Source organism: Colius striatus, chromosome 7, assembly GCF_028858725.1.
Source record: "Colius striatus isolate bColStr4 chromosome 7, bColStr4.1.hap1, whole genome shotgun sequence".
NCBI classification, from domain to species: domain Eukaryota; kingdom Metazoa; phylum Chordata; class Aves; order Coliiformes; family Coliidae; genus Colius; species Colius striatus.
In genome coordinates this window covers 19,042,016-19,055,700 of record NC_084765.1, presented here as the reverse complement: position 1 = coordinate 19,055,700, position 13,685 = coordinate 19,042,016, and the positions used below count along the sequence as shown (strand labels likewise).

The window sequence follows — 13,685 nt, the reverse complement described above, 5'->3', positions numbered from 1 at the left end:
GGCGACCGTCCGCCTCACAAACGGCGGGGCCCCAGGACGCTCGGCCGCGCCACCGGAGGTGTCGGACCCGCCGCAGCCACCCAACGGCGCCCCCGCGGCGCCTCGTCCCTCGCGTTTAAAGGGCAGCTTGGGGCGGAAGGATCCTCCGACCGCGTGAGCCGCCTGAACTTCTTTCCTCCACACACACGGCCGGGCGGTGTGAGCCGCGGGTGGCCCAGACTTGTTTCTCCCGGTGAAATCCCTCCGCCGCAGCACAGCGCCGCGCTGAGCGCTGATGGGAGCTATGGCCTTGCGCTGTCCGCCTTCCGCGGGCGAGGTCGGCGGCGGGCGGGCGGGACAGCTGTGGCTGCCTCTGCGGCGGCCGGCGTGAAGTGGCTGGGGAGAGTAGGCGAGGAGCGACGGGGGGGGGGGGAGTGGGCGGTGTGTGTTTCCTGCCCGGCGGTGTATCCTTCCGCGGCGGAGGGCGTACGGCAGCGCCTGTCCGCGGTGTCCCTCCGCCGCCGGGAGCGCAGGGCAGGCGGCGTTTCCCCGGACGGGGCGAAGAGGTCGCGGGTTTCGCGGGGAGAGAGAAGAAACTTCGCACCGTGGTGGCCGGCGCGGCGGTCCGCCTGGCTCGGCAGGCCGGCAGAAAGAGGGCTCCCCGCAGAAAAGAAGGAAACAAGAAGGAAAGGGCGGCGACGACAGCGGCCGCCCCTCGCTGCCGCCCCGCGGGGTCTCCGCGAGGAAGCCCGGGGGACTCTTTCTCGTGGGGCTCGGCGGAGGGATCTCTGCGCGGCTCTGTCCATCGCCTCCCCCCTGCACCGCTCGCCCCTCTGCGCCGCCATCTTGGATTTTAATCCGCCATTTTTTCCTCCCCCCACTCGGAATTATTTTTTTTACCACTACCGCTCCTTTATTTTCCCTCTTCTTAGTTTTCCTCGCCCCTCCGCCCCTCCCTCGCTCACTCTTTTCTCCCCTCCACCTTCCTCCCTGTGTTTTTCCTTCGCTCGCTTCCCTTTGATGATTCATTTTCCCCCGGTGGCGGCTGGGGCAGTGCCGGCGGCGGCGAGGGACCCAGCGCAGAGGCCAGCCGGGAGGTGAGCCTGCGGAGGGCTGCTGTCGGGGGGTCGTGGGCTCCGCGAGCAGGCTGCCTCCCCGCGTGGGAGGCGCCCAGGGCAGCCCACCAGCGGGCAGTGCGGTGGGGGCGCTGGAGCCGTGAGGGGCTGCGGCCCTCGGGGCCGGGCGGCGCTTCGTGGGGCGAGCGCGCGTGGGGAGCTGTGCCCGGCGTCCTGCCCCGCGGGCCGGCCGAGGGGAGGGGGCAGCGTGCGGGGCCGCCGGCGCGCCCCGCCGCTTGAGGCCGGCCCGGGGCGGATTTGGCGACGCCGACAGACGCTCCGGGGAGGTGAAGCGGGCAGAAAGGACCCGCTGCGGCTTGGAGAGAGGGGCGGCTGCCGCGGGGCCCCCTCCCCGCCGCACCCCGGGGTTCGGAGAGATGGGGGCCGGCGAGTGGCGGCGCCGGCGGGAGGTGAGCCCTAGGGGGCAGCACGGGGCCGGGAGGCGCCGTCCGGCCCGGCCCCGCTCCCCTTCCGCCGGCCGGCCCCGACCCCGGTTCCCCTTCCGCCGCCTGCTCTTCCCTTGGCTCGTCGCTGAGTTTTGGGTGAGGGTGTGAGCTTGGGCAGGTGTGTGGGGAACTCGAGGGGACGCTGTTAGGTACTCGGTAATTCGTGGAGCTTCTAGTATTAAATGATTGGTTGTCTCGGTGGCCCGGCGTTCCTCCGTATGGGCCGAAATGGGGATGTAAACCCGCGTTTGTACTGCTTGGCTTTTGTTGAGGTCTGTTTTGAGTGGCCATCCCGGGGTCAGAAGTTGCTGTAATTACAGCGAAACGCCTGACATCCGCGGCTTTTGTGATTTCGTGTTTTTTTTTAATAATAATTAGTTTGGATTTTTTTTGTTTTAATTGGGGAAGATATGCTTTTAAGGAAGGGGTAAACCACGCTTTTGTCCAGCATCTGTATCTGAAATATTAGAGTCTAATTGTCTTCAATACGTTACTCTTTGAAAAAGTAAAAATGGAAGTGAGAGAGGGTATATGGTGTTTGGGTGAGTGGTACTGAGACGTCATGCCTCGGAATCTCAAGAATATAACTTGGTGTAATGTTTTGAAGGGTCAAATTCAGCACAGGGTGACACACATGCATTGGCAATCTGATCAGAGCATTTAATAGTGTAAATGTAAATACATAGTGGGAGGTTTTAATCAGCGAGGTTTATATGTATTACAGAGTAAGTGCATACAGAATCATGTCCTGTTTCCATAATCTGGTCACTGTAGCTATGGGAGCACACTCCAGTTTTTGTTAAAAATGAACTTTAGCATTCTTTAAGCTGTCTTGCTCATAAGGAACATTGTGTGAAGTAATCAAGATAGACTGGAGTCTAAAACGGGATTTGGTCATATGTTTATTGTACTCTTTTGTTCCTGGAGCCAGACAGATGTATACAAACATTTCTGCTTTATACCCATTTGAGTTAGCAAACTGGAAAATAAGATTTGTTTAAAATAATTACATAGTGTGTTGCATGTTAAATGAATAAGTGGGATGATACATATTTCCATACTCCTTAACAGGATTGAACCTGGCTCTTGGGTACTTGTTTGACTCTGTTAGCACTATCGTCTTGCTGAACTATGATTCCCAGTATTCTTTTCAATACAGACAGCATTGTGCTTTAATGCAACAGGTGGTTACCCAAATTAACATAATAGATCTAAGGTCTGACACTTGAGTGCTGAACACTGAGTCCAAAGCTGTAGTTTGCAAGTGTAAAGCATTTTGGGGCCTTCTCAGCTCCACTGCTCCTGACCCTGCCCCCCAGCCTGGGATGACATCCTCTTGTTCCCCAGCTTGAGCCAGCAAAATTCAGAGGCCTCCCCACCTGCGGTCACTGCTTGGCTCTGCAGTTGTCTTGATGGCACAGGGAGAGAATAGCATGGATGTAGGCATGAGCCAAGGAGGCAGCCAGGTTTTCGTGCTAGGCTGGCTTGAAGTCAACTGTTGCACTGTTTGTGCTGGTCATAATGGGGCTGTCCTGAGCTGCTCAGTTCAGCTGAACCTGTAAGTGACGGAGCTAAACTTACAACAGCTTTTCCTTCCCCTTTCAGTGATCTGCTGCTGCTCCTCTGCTGCTGCATCCTCTCGTGCTCTAGTGCCCGCTGGATCCTTTGCTAAACCTGCTCAGAACGTTGAACCAGCAGAAAATTGCCTACTCTCCCTGCTGTTGGGTTAATGAGGTTAAATTGAGTTACAGAGGGGTCTGCTGAGCCCCAGAATTAGTGGAAACGTTTGTGTGAATTGGCAAGGGAGAGAAGGAGGTTCTGCCTCTCCCAGACCCATTGAGCTTTTGGGTTGTCTCAGTAAAAGTCTGATGAACCCTAGAGTCGCTGCTGGGAGGGTCTCACAGCCTTTGGGGTACTTTGCTCAGCCAGTTACTTGGCTTCCCTGAGAGGACACCTTGTGGAGCAAAAGGGGGTGGGGGGAGAGGAGAAGGGGCAGGAGTTGCGAAGGCACTTGTGGAGGGTGCATGACACCTGGTACAGTGCTGCTGCTATGCCTGTGTGGTGCTAGGGTTAGTATCCAAATTGACACCAAAAATCGAGTGGCTGTGAAAGAATTGGCAGGAGAGGAAGTGGGAAAATACAGACAGAGCTGGGAGAAGGTTGAAGCCTGAGTGTGGGTCACTTTGGGACCCATGCATGCTCTCCCAAACCTGTATCCTGGGACTGCAGTTCCCTGACAGTCTGAACTGGCCTGAGTCAGTTTTAACAGTGTCTTACAGTCTCTCACATGCTGCTGTGCATCCATGAAGAATTCTGCACTGAGTTTGTTTAGAGAAGGCACAAGCTGAAAAGAAACACTCAAAAAACTGTTTTTTTCTTTTTTTTTTTCTCCCTTGTTTCATTTACTGAACTAGTTCATCCTGGGGCAGAGGAAGTCAAAAGTGGATGCACAATCAGGTGGCTAAAACAGGTGTCTGTAGGGGTGGGACTGAAGGAACCTTTCCCAAGTGGCCTCTGTCCAGCAGAACTGCAGCCTCAGCTCCAGAACCAGGTCATTCTTTTGAGATACTTCTTTAACTAAAGAGATTATGAGAAGTAAATTCCCATGTACTTCTTATTCTCACCTTCTGTGGCTGCAAAGGCTTCTGTTCCATGCCCGATTTATCTGTAGTTTAGTATTATCAATAATAGTTTGTGGTGTCCCAGTTTAAAGTGACACTGTGCATTGGCTTCACACCAGAAGCAGTCCGTACCTGCCTGTCCTCTCTGGCACAGTGATACTTGTTTGAGTACTCAAAACCAGTAACCAAAATAAGATTTGAGGCTGTTTTGAATAACTCCTTAAAGATGTGCAAGTTTTCTTTCAGCTTTGAATTTGCTCAGAGTCTTTTGTACTCCTAGAAACTCAAATGCTTTTTAGGAGTGGGTGAGTTTTTGCTGTCCGCCTGGGGTGGATGTAGTAAAATTGTCTGCAGCCTAGAGAAAAACTGGCTATGGAATTGTGCTCCACTTCTCAAATTCAAAGGTCTAATGCTTTTTTTTAGAGCTATCAGTAATGAAACATACAGCTTTTCTCTTTATATCCTTGATTTGTCCAGAAAAAGCTGAGGTCATGGGGTCTTTTGTTTTGGTTTTGTGTTCTATATTTGTTTTAGGCAACTGTCTTGTCAAGGAAGAATTTTTCCAGCTATATTTAATTTGAAGAAAACTGGTTTAGATGTTTTGAGTTCTTAAAAACCCAAATGAAACTGTATTTTGGAAGGAGGCCCTTTGTCTGCCTGTGTGCTGGAGACTGAGAAGTGGGGGTCACCCTGCCTGGTCCTGTGTCTTTGCCTGCATCGTGAATAGAGTCAACAAAATCCACTGCCTGTATTTAGAAGCTACCTCTGTCCTTTAAGTAATACATGCATATCTATTTAAAAACTGTGTTAAAGAAAATTAAAATAAATTATACTTAAATTTCTTACACTGATGTGTGTTTTTGTATGGTCTTGCATTTTATTGTTTTGGTTTTGTGTAACTTTTTTCCCTCTGCAACTTTTTTTTTTGTGCGACTTTTTTTTATGCCCTGGTGTTGCATACCATCTCTCGGAGGCAGTGTTGGTATGTTACGAGAAGGGATAAAGGTTGAAGAAGCACACTTGCAGTTTTCAGGTTTGTCACCTGGCTGGTAGTGGGAAACAAAAGGCAGCAGTAGATGAAGGCAGAGGTTTTCTTGCTTTTTTAAGCAAAAGAGACCAAGACTGAATTCGGTGGAAGTCTTTAATGTAGTTTTCCTTCTAATGCCCTTTATTACCACTGTTATAAAAATGGAATGGAGTTTAATTAGAGTATATGGAGCTGTAAAATAATTTGATTGAGAAGCAGAAAGAGGGAAGTTTAAGATCAAGTTTGCCACTAAGTGTTTACGTGATAGTGTGGATCTTCACAGGATGTCTCTCTCTCCTGGAAGAAGTTCAGGTGGGATGCTTTACAAGAAAGCTTTGGGATTTTTCAAGTTTGTTTGTTTTCTTTTAAAAATAATATATGTTACCAGGTTTAGCTGCAAGGTTTCCAAGGATTTTTTGAAGGTACTATGTAAAAATATCCAGTTCTTTGTATAGCTGAACACATTGAATTGGGTTTTTGCTAGCAAATAGTAAGTCTCTGATTTGTTTTCTGGAGGCTGTATCTGGTAACTGCGTGAAGAATTTGGACAGTATACAGAGTGACTTTTGCATCCTTGTAGTCAAGCTATTTGGTACCAGCTTTGTTAAGAGAGCTATGTTAAAGCTTGTTGGTCCAGTAAAATTGATATTTAACCCTGTTCTTCTTAATCTTGAGGTAAAAGCCAATCACTGCTACAACTGGCAGCAAGAAAATTCTTTGTCCGCTGAAATTATCTTCACTCTTTATATTGAGGCAGCCAGCTTTTCCTCAGTATTGTTCTATTACACTTTGTCAATAATCATACTGTCCTTCTGTGACAATCTGTAGGTTCCTAGATGATAGCTCTAGTAAGATATCCGAGACAGTATATATGTTAAGTCACTTGTCTCTACTCTTTTTCTCCTATACCTCAATCTTCTGAATCTTCGTAAGTAATGTAGTTACTAGTCAGCTGTCCATAAATATTTCTATAGCTTTAAGTAGCAACATGATCTTGACATGTGACAAAAAAATCAGGTATTTTTCTACTTTTAACTGAGGAAAGACAGAATTTCTACAAAACACCCTTTTCAAAACTTCAGTTAGTTGGTTGTGAATTTCGCCCCCCAGATTGCAATGTCTTTTACATGGAGCATTAATGTGCTTTTTTTTTTTAATGAAAGTATAAAGAAAAGGCACAATTTATTTCCTCATGAGGAAGCAGTAGGAGGAGGATGTGTGAAAACCAAGTAAATGAATTGCTAATGCATAAATGCAATTGTAAAATAATTGTATAATTCAGTGTCAGATTTCTTCTTTCAAGTTACAAAGAGTGAGACACACGATATACAAAAGCATTAGTGGCTTGTTTATCACTGCTTATGCAAAAGGCATTGAGACTGCAGACCAAAACCAGCATCTGCTCTGCTGGCCATTTATGTATTTCACTAGAGCTGAAATTTTACTGTAGATTGGGACGTGGTTTTTATTACATAGAACAGGAAAAATAGTAGCTCACGTCTTCTAGGTCATCATTGAGAGTTTTGCAAACTCTTTTTTTTAAATAAAGATTTAATGTCTTTCTTCCACTCCCATTCCAAAAATTTTGACAGTTTTCTGGTGTGTTTTTTTTCCGTTTGGAAAAGAGGGATGCCCCAACCTGCTGACGTCCACCATTTATATACTTATTAATGAGATTGCCCCCTCAGTCTCCTCTTTTCTCTAGACTAAGCAGCCCCAGTTCCCGCAGCCTTTCCTCATAAGAAAGATGTTCCAGTCCCTTGATCATCTTGGTGGCCCTGTGCTGGACTCTCTCCAGCACTTCCCTATCCCTCTTGAGCCAAGGAGCCCAGAACTGGACACAGGACTCCAGATGAGGCCTCACCAGGGCAGAATAGAGAGGGAGAAGAACCTCCCTTGACCTGCTGGCCACACTCTTCTTGATGCATCCCAGGATGCCATTGGCCTTCTTGGCCACGAGGGCACATTGCTGGCTCATGTTTAGTTTATTATCAATCAGGACTCCCAGGTCTCTCTCTGCAGAGCTGCTCTCCAGCAGGTCGACCCCCAGCCTGTACTGGTGCAGGGGGTTGTTCCTCCCCAGGATTCTGCACTTGTCCGTGTTGAACCTCATGAGATTCTTCTTTGCCCAACTCTCGAGATCCCGCTGAATAGCAGCACAGCCATCTGGGGAATCAGCCAGTCCTCCCAGTTTGGTGTCATCAGGGAACTTGCTGAGGGTACACTCTGTCCCCTCATCCAGGTCATTGATGAAGATGTTGAACAAGACTGGCCCCAGAACCAATCCCTGTGGAACTCCACTGGCCACAGGCCTCCAACTCAATTGTGTGCCATTGATCACCACCCTCTGGGCTCTGTCATTCAGCCAGTTCTCGATCCATCTCACTGTCCACTCATCCAAGCCACACTGCCTGAGCTTTTTGATGAGGATGTTATGGGAGACAGTGTCAAAAGCCTTGCTGAAGTCAAGGTAGATGACATCCGCTGCTCTCCCCTCATCTAGCCAGCTGGTTATGCACTCATAGAAGGCTGTCAGGTTGGTCAAACAGGATTTCGCCTTGGTGAATCCATGTTGATTTCCCCTGATAACCCATCTTTTCTTTCATATGTTTAGTGACAACACTGAGGATAAGTTGTTCCATCACTTTTCCAGGGATGGAGGTGAGGCTGACTGGCCTGTAGTTTCCTGGGTCGTCCTTCCTGCCCTTTTTGAAGACTGGGGTGACATTTGTTGTTCTCTGGTCCTCAGGCGCCTCACCTGTCTTTCTTGAATGTTCAAAAATGATAGAGTGGCTTAGCAGCCACATCAGCCAGCTCCCTCAGCACTCTTGGATGCTCTTGGACTCGATCTCATCTCTCCACTAATGAATGACAGAACATGAGGAAATGGGTTCAAGTTGCACCAGGGGAGGTTTGGATTGGACATTGGGAAGAACTTTTTCACTGAGAGGGTTATTAAGCTTTGGAACAGGCTGTCTAGGAAAGTGTTGGAGTCACCATCTCTAGAGATTTTCAAAAGACACATAGATGAGTACTGAGGGGTATGATTTAGTTTGGTGATGACCTTGGTAGTGTGACATTATTGGTTGGACTCGATGATCTTTAAGGTCTTCTCCAACTGTACGACCTGATCTAGGTGAACCTGCTTTTGCAGGGGGATTGGACTACATAATCTCTAAAGATCCCTTCCAACTCTACCGTTCTATGATTCCAACTGCTTTTCTTTCTTACTAGTGCAAATGCAGACCATCATTCTTCCCTCACCTTGTTACCCTTTTTTTTCCCTTTTTTCTTTTTGTTGACATCGATGTCTTGGAAAAATCCCTTCTCAGTGAGTTCTAATTACATTTCTGTTTTGCTTCCAGTAGGAATTGGAACTGAAATTATTCATCAACTTCTCCAAGATTTTTGAAAAGTGACTAAATGCAACTGAGTCAGACTGTCTGTGGGAATGAAGTGGCTGGGAGAATCCAAGACCATGGTGGTGAATGGCAGAAGAAGTGGAAGCAAGTCGTCTAATGACCATGTGCAGAATCAGACCAAATTGCAGCATGCAGGAAAGGAGAATCCGAAGACGGCCAAAAATGGAGTTGAGAGAAGATCAAGCAGATGTATGTTCATGTTTATGCATAGGCTTAGTGGTGCATGTGATTCACCTATCAGTCTGCGAGGCAGGTTTCTGTTTTGTCTGCTGTCTTGTCTTTCCTGCTTTAGTAGGAGACTGAAATAGGTGATCTTAGATGTCCCTTCCTGCCCCTACCATTCTGTGATTCTGTTTTAATTCCCAAAGGAGCTCTGCCTTCAGCATGCTACTGTCATCAGAGGTATTGGTTATGTTTGTATTTGTTGAACCTGTTCACTCACTTCCAGAATATGGAACTCTTCGTATCAGTTGAAAAGTTAAGTGAAAATAACTGGATGTGAATGAACTTTGATCTGGTAGTAAGTATAAAATGCACAATTGGTGCAAAGTGAGAAGTAGTGTGATTTGAATTACTAGCCCAGCTTTTAGTGAGTGCACATTTTGGAGTAAGTCATGTCTATCTAGTCATTATAAAACAGTTTTAAGGAAAATGGGGTTTTATTTTTGCTATTTTTTGGGGTGAAGGGCTGAATACAAATTCAGAGTGAGTCCTTTATTCAGATTTAGTGAGAATCAGCTTTGCAGTTTCTGTGGCTTCGATGTGTTTATAGGTCAGAAATTTTAGAGGCAGGCATTGCTGAGCTGTGTGGTCTGCAAAGGTGCTTGTATTTGGGGAGCGAAAGAAGGAAGCCAACATTAAAGACACTCATAAAATGTTGTAAAATACCTCGTCCATTGGTGGCTACATAAATAAGGAAAACAAGGGTAAAATTGACTGTGCTCCTCCTTCTTCAGATACTCTTCTCGCCTTCCTTAGTTCTGTATTTTTGTCTCCACCCTGTAGCTGTCTGTCCCTTAGTGTAGCTGGACTTTATAATATTCTTTAAAAGATACCTAATTTATGCTCTCTTATTTGCAGGTAGCAGTGCTTCAGGATTTGAGGGTCAAAGTCGTTATGTGCCTTCTTCTGGAATGTCTGCCAAGGAGCTGTGCGAAAATGATGACCTAGCAACAAGTTTGGTTCTTGATCCCTATTTAGGTTTTCAGACACACAAAATGAATACTAGGTAACTTGTCTTTATTTTTCCAGAAAATAATTTCTGTTCTCAGTTCGATGTAATCAGAGCAAAACTGTGGAATTTCTTACATGTCTACAAAAGTCCGAAAAAATGGCAGTTCCTGAGTAGCTTCTGCCTGTAAAGTGGTGTTGCATGTGAGATGAACTCAGCTCTGGGGCAGCATGCCGTTGTAACACTCTCAGGTCTTCCTCTTAGCCCTTGTGGGTGTTAATGCTGCACAATCGGCTGATAATAGACACAATTTCCTAGCTTAGTCATTTGAAGTATTTCAGAGACAGAAGTGTTTAGGAACTTTCCTGTTTATTTCAGTGCCTGGGTGCTTTTTTTTCCCTGTTCTTACTCTTAAAACATCAAAAGAGGGATGCGGTTCCTGAGCACTTCAGTGTCAATGTCACTTGATCTTAAGTTTTTGTAGACCCATGCTGAAGGAAAGCTGCTCAGATGTATCTGTATGTACAAGACAAATTAATGTGCACACTGGGAACTTGCTTGTGCACTGTTAGACAGCTGTCTGAATAAGTTCTGGTCTAAATTTGATGTGGTCGTAGGCTTTAGTTGTTGCATGCTTCTTCCTGTTTTAGAGACCTACAATAAATTATATTTTCTAGAACTCTGTTAAGCTTTTGTTTGCATACAGGTTCTTACTGGAGAAGTGATATATAAATTATAAGTTTCTCAGAATAGGATCAGTGTGCTTGCTACTGCACATTAAGAAGAGCTGGGGTTTCCAGGCAGCACATCATGGGAAACAGGCTGCTCAGCCCTCACTGTGGCTGTTTTTAAAGAACAGTTTACCTGTGCAGCACAGTCACATAACCAGAGTATCAGTTAAGTAGACTTTTGTTTGTATGTAACAAGCTGATTGGTCCAAAAATTACTGTAGTTTAATTGTTGTCTCATAACATAAATGGTTTCTGGTATCTCCCGACAGCATGAGTTGCACATGAAATTGCAGCAGTGTGGTCCAAATGACTGTAAACTTACTCCAAAGAGATTTCTCTTTTTCACTACAGAGCACAACATCCATCTTTAAGAGGAATGTTTGAGTTCTCCCTGTTCCCTCCCTACTATTGTTTACAATAAGCACATTGTGTCCAAACCAGTGTCAAGGCAGATACTCTTACAGTTTAGTTCAGAGTGTCTTTGTATTTTCCAGCAGTTAGACAAGCTACATATGTATGGTCAAAAGACTTTTTTTGATTTGTCGCATGAATGATAGTCAGTCCTTTGCTTTTTTGCCAAGGAAACGATGTATTCATTGTTTAATAGTCAGAAAAACTACTTTCATCAATGTTTTCTGCTGATATGTTTTCAACACCTAAAATACTTCAAATATTACTTATTTGAATCAAAAGACTATCATCATGTATTTCTTCCTTTCTCAGACCTCGAGAATAGTTACAGGCAGTCTTCAAGGACAATAGTTAATAGTCTTGGAGCACTACGAGAAATATTAGGTGAGGCTCACAACTTCTACCAGAAACACATCTTCTTGCCTCTTTCCTAATGTCCTAATGAGAGAGTTTCTGTTGTTGCAATGGATTAAAAGGAAGACATCAGAATAGTTCTTGTTTATCTGTTTTGTACAGTCATGACATCTACTTGGCGTTGTAGCTGTGATGGACCATCTCCTTCCAGTTAGTAAGCTGTAGTCTTTCTAGAGCTCCTGAGATTGATTGTTGTTGTATGGCTTTGAAGGAAGGAAGGGGAGAGCAGACGTGGAAAGACTAGTCTCTTTTCAAACTACCAGATGCCGCTACTCCAATACATGATTGTAGTAGAAATGAAGATTTACAGCTTATATTGAGCATCTTCTGCTTCGGCATGATGAAGTCGTCTCAGTTACATAATTTGTCTATTGAGTTACACTTAAAATACAACAGCCATTTATGATGGCAAGCAAATATTTCCTGTTCCCTTGGTTAAATTTATTTGAAGATGTACTTTGGAAGTGACTGTGCCAGTGTTCTGCTTTGTTGTTGGAACATGTAAGATATTTGTATTTTTGCAGCTAATAGTAGTTGGTGAGTTGATGGCTACTTGCTGAAGTTGTACTTCACCTTACCTCTGGAATCCATGTCTGTGGTTTTGTATGTATAGGTGTCTTCTATGTAAGCACTTCCTGTACTTCATTCATTCCTTTTATTAAGAGTTGATAAAGACCTCTTGTTTTGCCCAGAGGATATTGGAATAAAAAACCTCCTAACGTTCTAGTAAAATACCTGGATTATGTTGGAACATCTTTGATTTTCACGTTCTAGTAAAATACCTGGATTATGTTGGAACATCTTTGGTTTTCATGTTCTTTATAGTTAATTAGTGATTTTATGGTAGAGTGGCAGCAGGAATCTGATTGTTATTTGACAAGAACGTGATTGTGTTTTTCTTTTATTCTTTCTAAGGCCCATGAAAATAAAGTGCTGCAATTCCTGAATGTCCTCTGTCCTGGGAATTGGACTGTTGGCTGTGTAAAGTTGTATGGTGTCAAGTCAGTAATGTCTGAAAGAGCTGAAGACTAGCTCTCAAAGGATCCCCCAGTGAGCTTGTCCAGTGTTCTTCTGAAATATCTTTTTGTCACTGGGGATTTGATGAACAGTATAGAATGTAGCTTGGGAGAGGTCTTCAGTGGCTTTACCCAAAAGTAACTTTTTTCATCTTCCTGGATTTCTGTGAGCAAGCAGGTTGTTTTCAGAGCTTCAGGCCTTTTATGGTCATTCTTTCATTAAATTGATAGCTCTTGTTGTGACGAAATAGCAGGTTAGCAGTTAGTAAAAAAAAAATATATTTAAGAAGAAAATCCTGTCAAGTATAGCTCTTCCAAGAGGCTTTGTTATTTCTTGTACAAATCCTGTTATATCAGACCTTTGGCTTTTTGTTACAAAGGCTATATGACTGTAAGATTTACTTAGTCTGGCATGCCTTTCTTTTCTGTAAAAACAAAACTGATTTTGCAAGTTATTGCTTCCTGGGGTGAAGGCTGTCTAACACCAGAGATTAAAACTGACACTTGTAAAAAGCCAGGTGAATTCTTGCTTATTTTGCCATCCTTTTTTTCAAATGCTTTTTCTCAGACTGAGCACTGAATCTTGAAGTTGCATGCCTTGATGGCTAATCCACTCTTTACTGTCTTGCATACGAATGTGTTAGTATTTAAATCTTAAGCCAGACTCCTGATCATGCTGCTGCTGTTACCAGTTGCTGCCATTTCCTGGTTCCCTAAAACACCAGCATCATGCTGGGGAATGCTGAGGGCAGGTCCAATGTCTTTCTAAGTTTGCAAGTGATGATGGAAGTCAGACCTGTTGTCTCTTTTAGGTGAATCTCAGGGTATCTCCTAATGCCATGTGAAGTTGCAAACTGGTGTGTAGTGTGGGTGATTTTGTCTGATAGTGTGAGTCTAAAGGACCAAGCTTTCAGAATTTCCATGTTTTCCATGGCAAAAAGAAGTGTTTTGGAATGATGTATGGAAAAATGTTTTCTCTCAGCACTGCATGAAGAGCAATTGCTGGCCTTGGTGTAAACCATCTGTTGTTCCTCAAGTTGACAGACAACATTACCCTTTGTCCCTTAGAGTTACCATTGAGCGGTAAAGACAAAGAGGGCAGAGTAGGTTCCTGTCACTTGCATCCACGAGTCCGTGCTGAATCTCTCTGCACTTTTTAGTTTGTTTCAATATAATAATTGAAGAGATCAGTATTGATGATGCAGGATTTGGAGGTAGATAAGTAATATGGCTTCTGCTGAATAAGATTAGCTGGCCATGTAACTCCACTTGTGTATTGTGGCACTATGGACGTACTGAATTAGAGGTATGCAGCTCTTAGGTGGAGGTGTG

At 44.9% G+C, this 13,685-nt stretch overlaps 1 protein-coding gene across 3 annotated transcripts in view; it reads left to right on the top strand.

Moving 5' to 3' along the window:
* Positions 1-294: 294 nt before the first annotated feature.
* The window catches only part of KMT5B (lysine methyltransferase 5B), a 29,629-nt gene continuing 16,238 nt past the window's right edge, over positions 295-13,685 (top strand). The window contains exons 1-3 of one of the 3 annotated variants that reach the window (XM_061999516.1): positions 295-316; positions 8,557-8,799; positions 9,691-9,838. In XM_061999516.1, coding sequence (XP_061855500.1) covers positions 8,640-8,799; positions 9,691-9,838 — 308 coding nt within the window. In that variant the 5' untranslated portion in view covers positions 295-316; positions 8,557-8,639. Of the gene's footprint in view, positions 317-427; positions 1,077-8,553; positions 8,800-9,690; positions 9,839-13,685 lie in introns of those variants that run through there. The other 2 variants (XM_061999514.1, XM_061999515.1) reach the window with 2 other exon arrangements.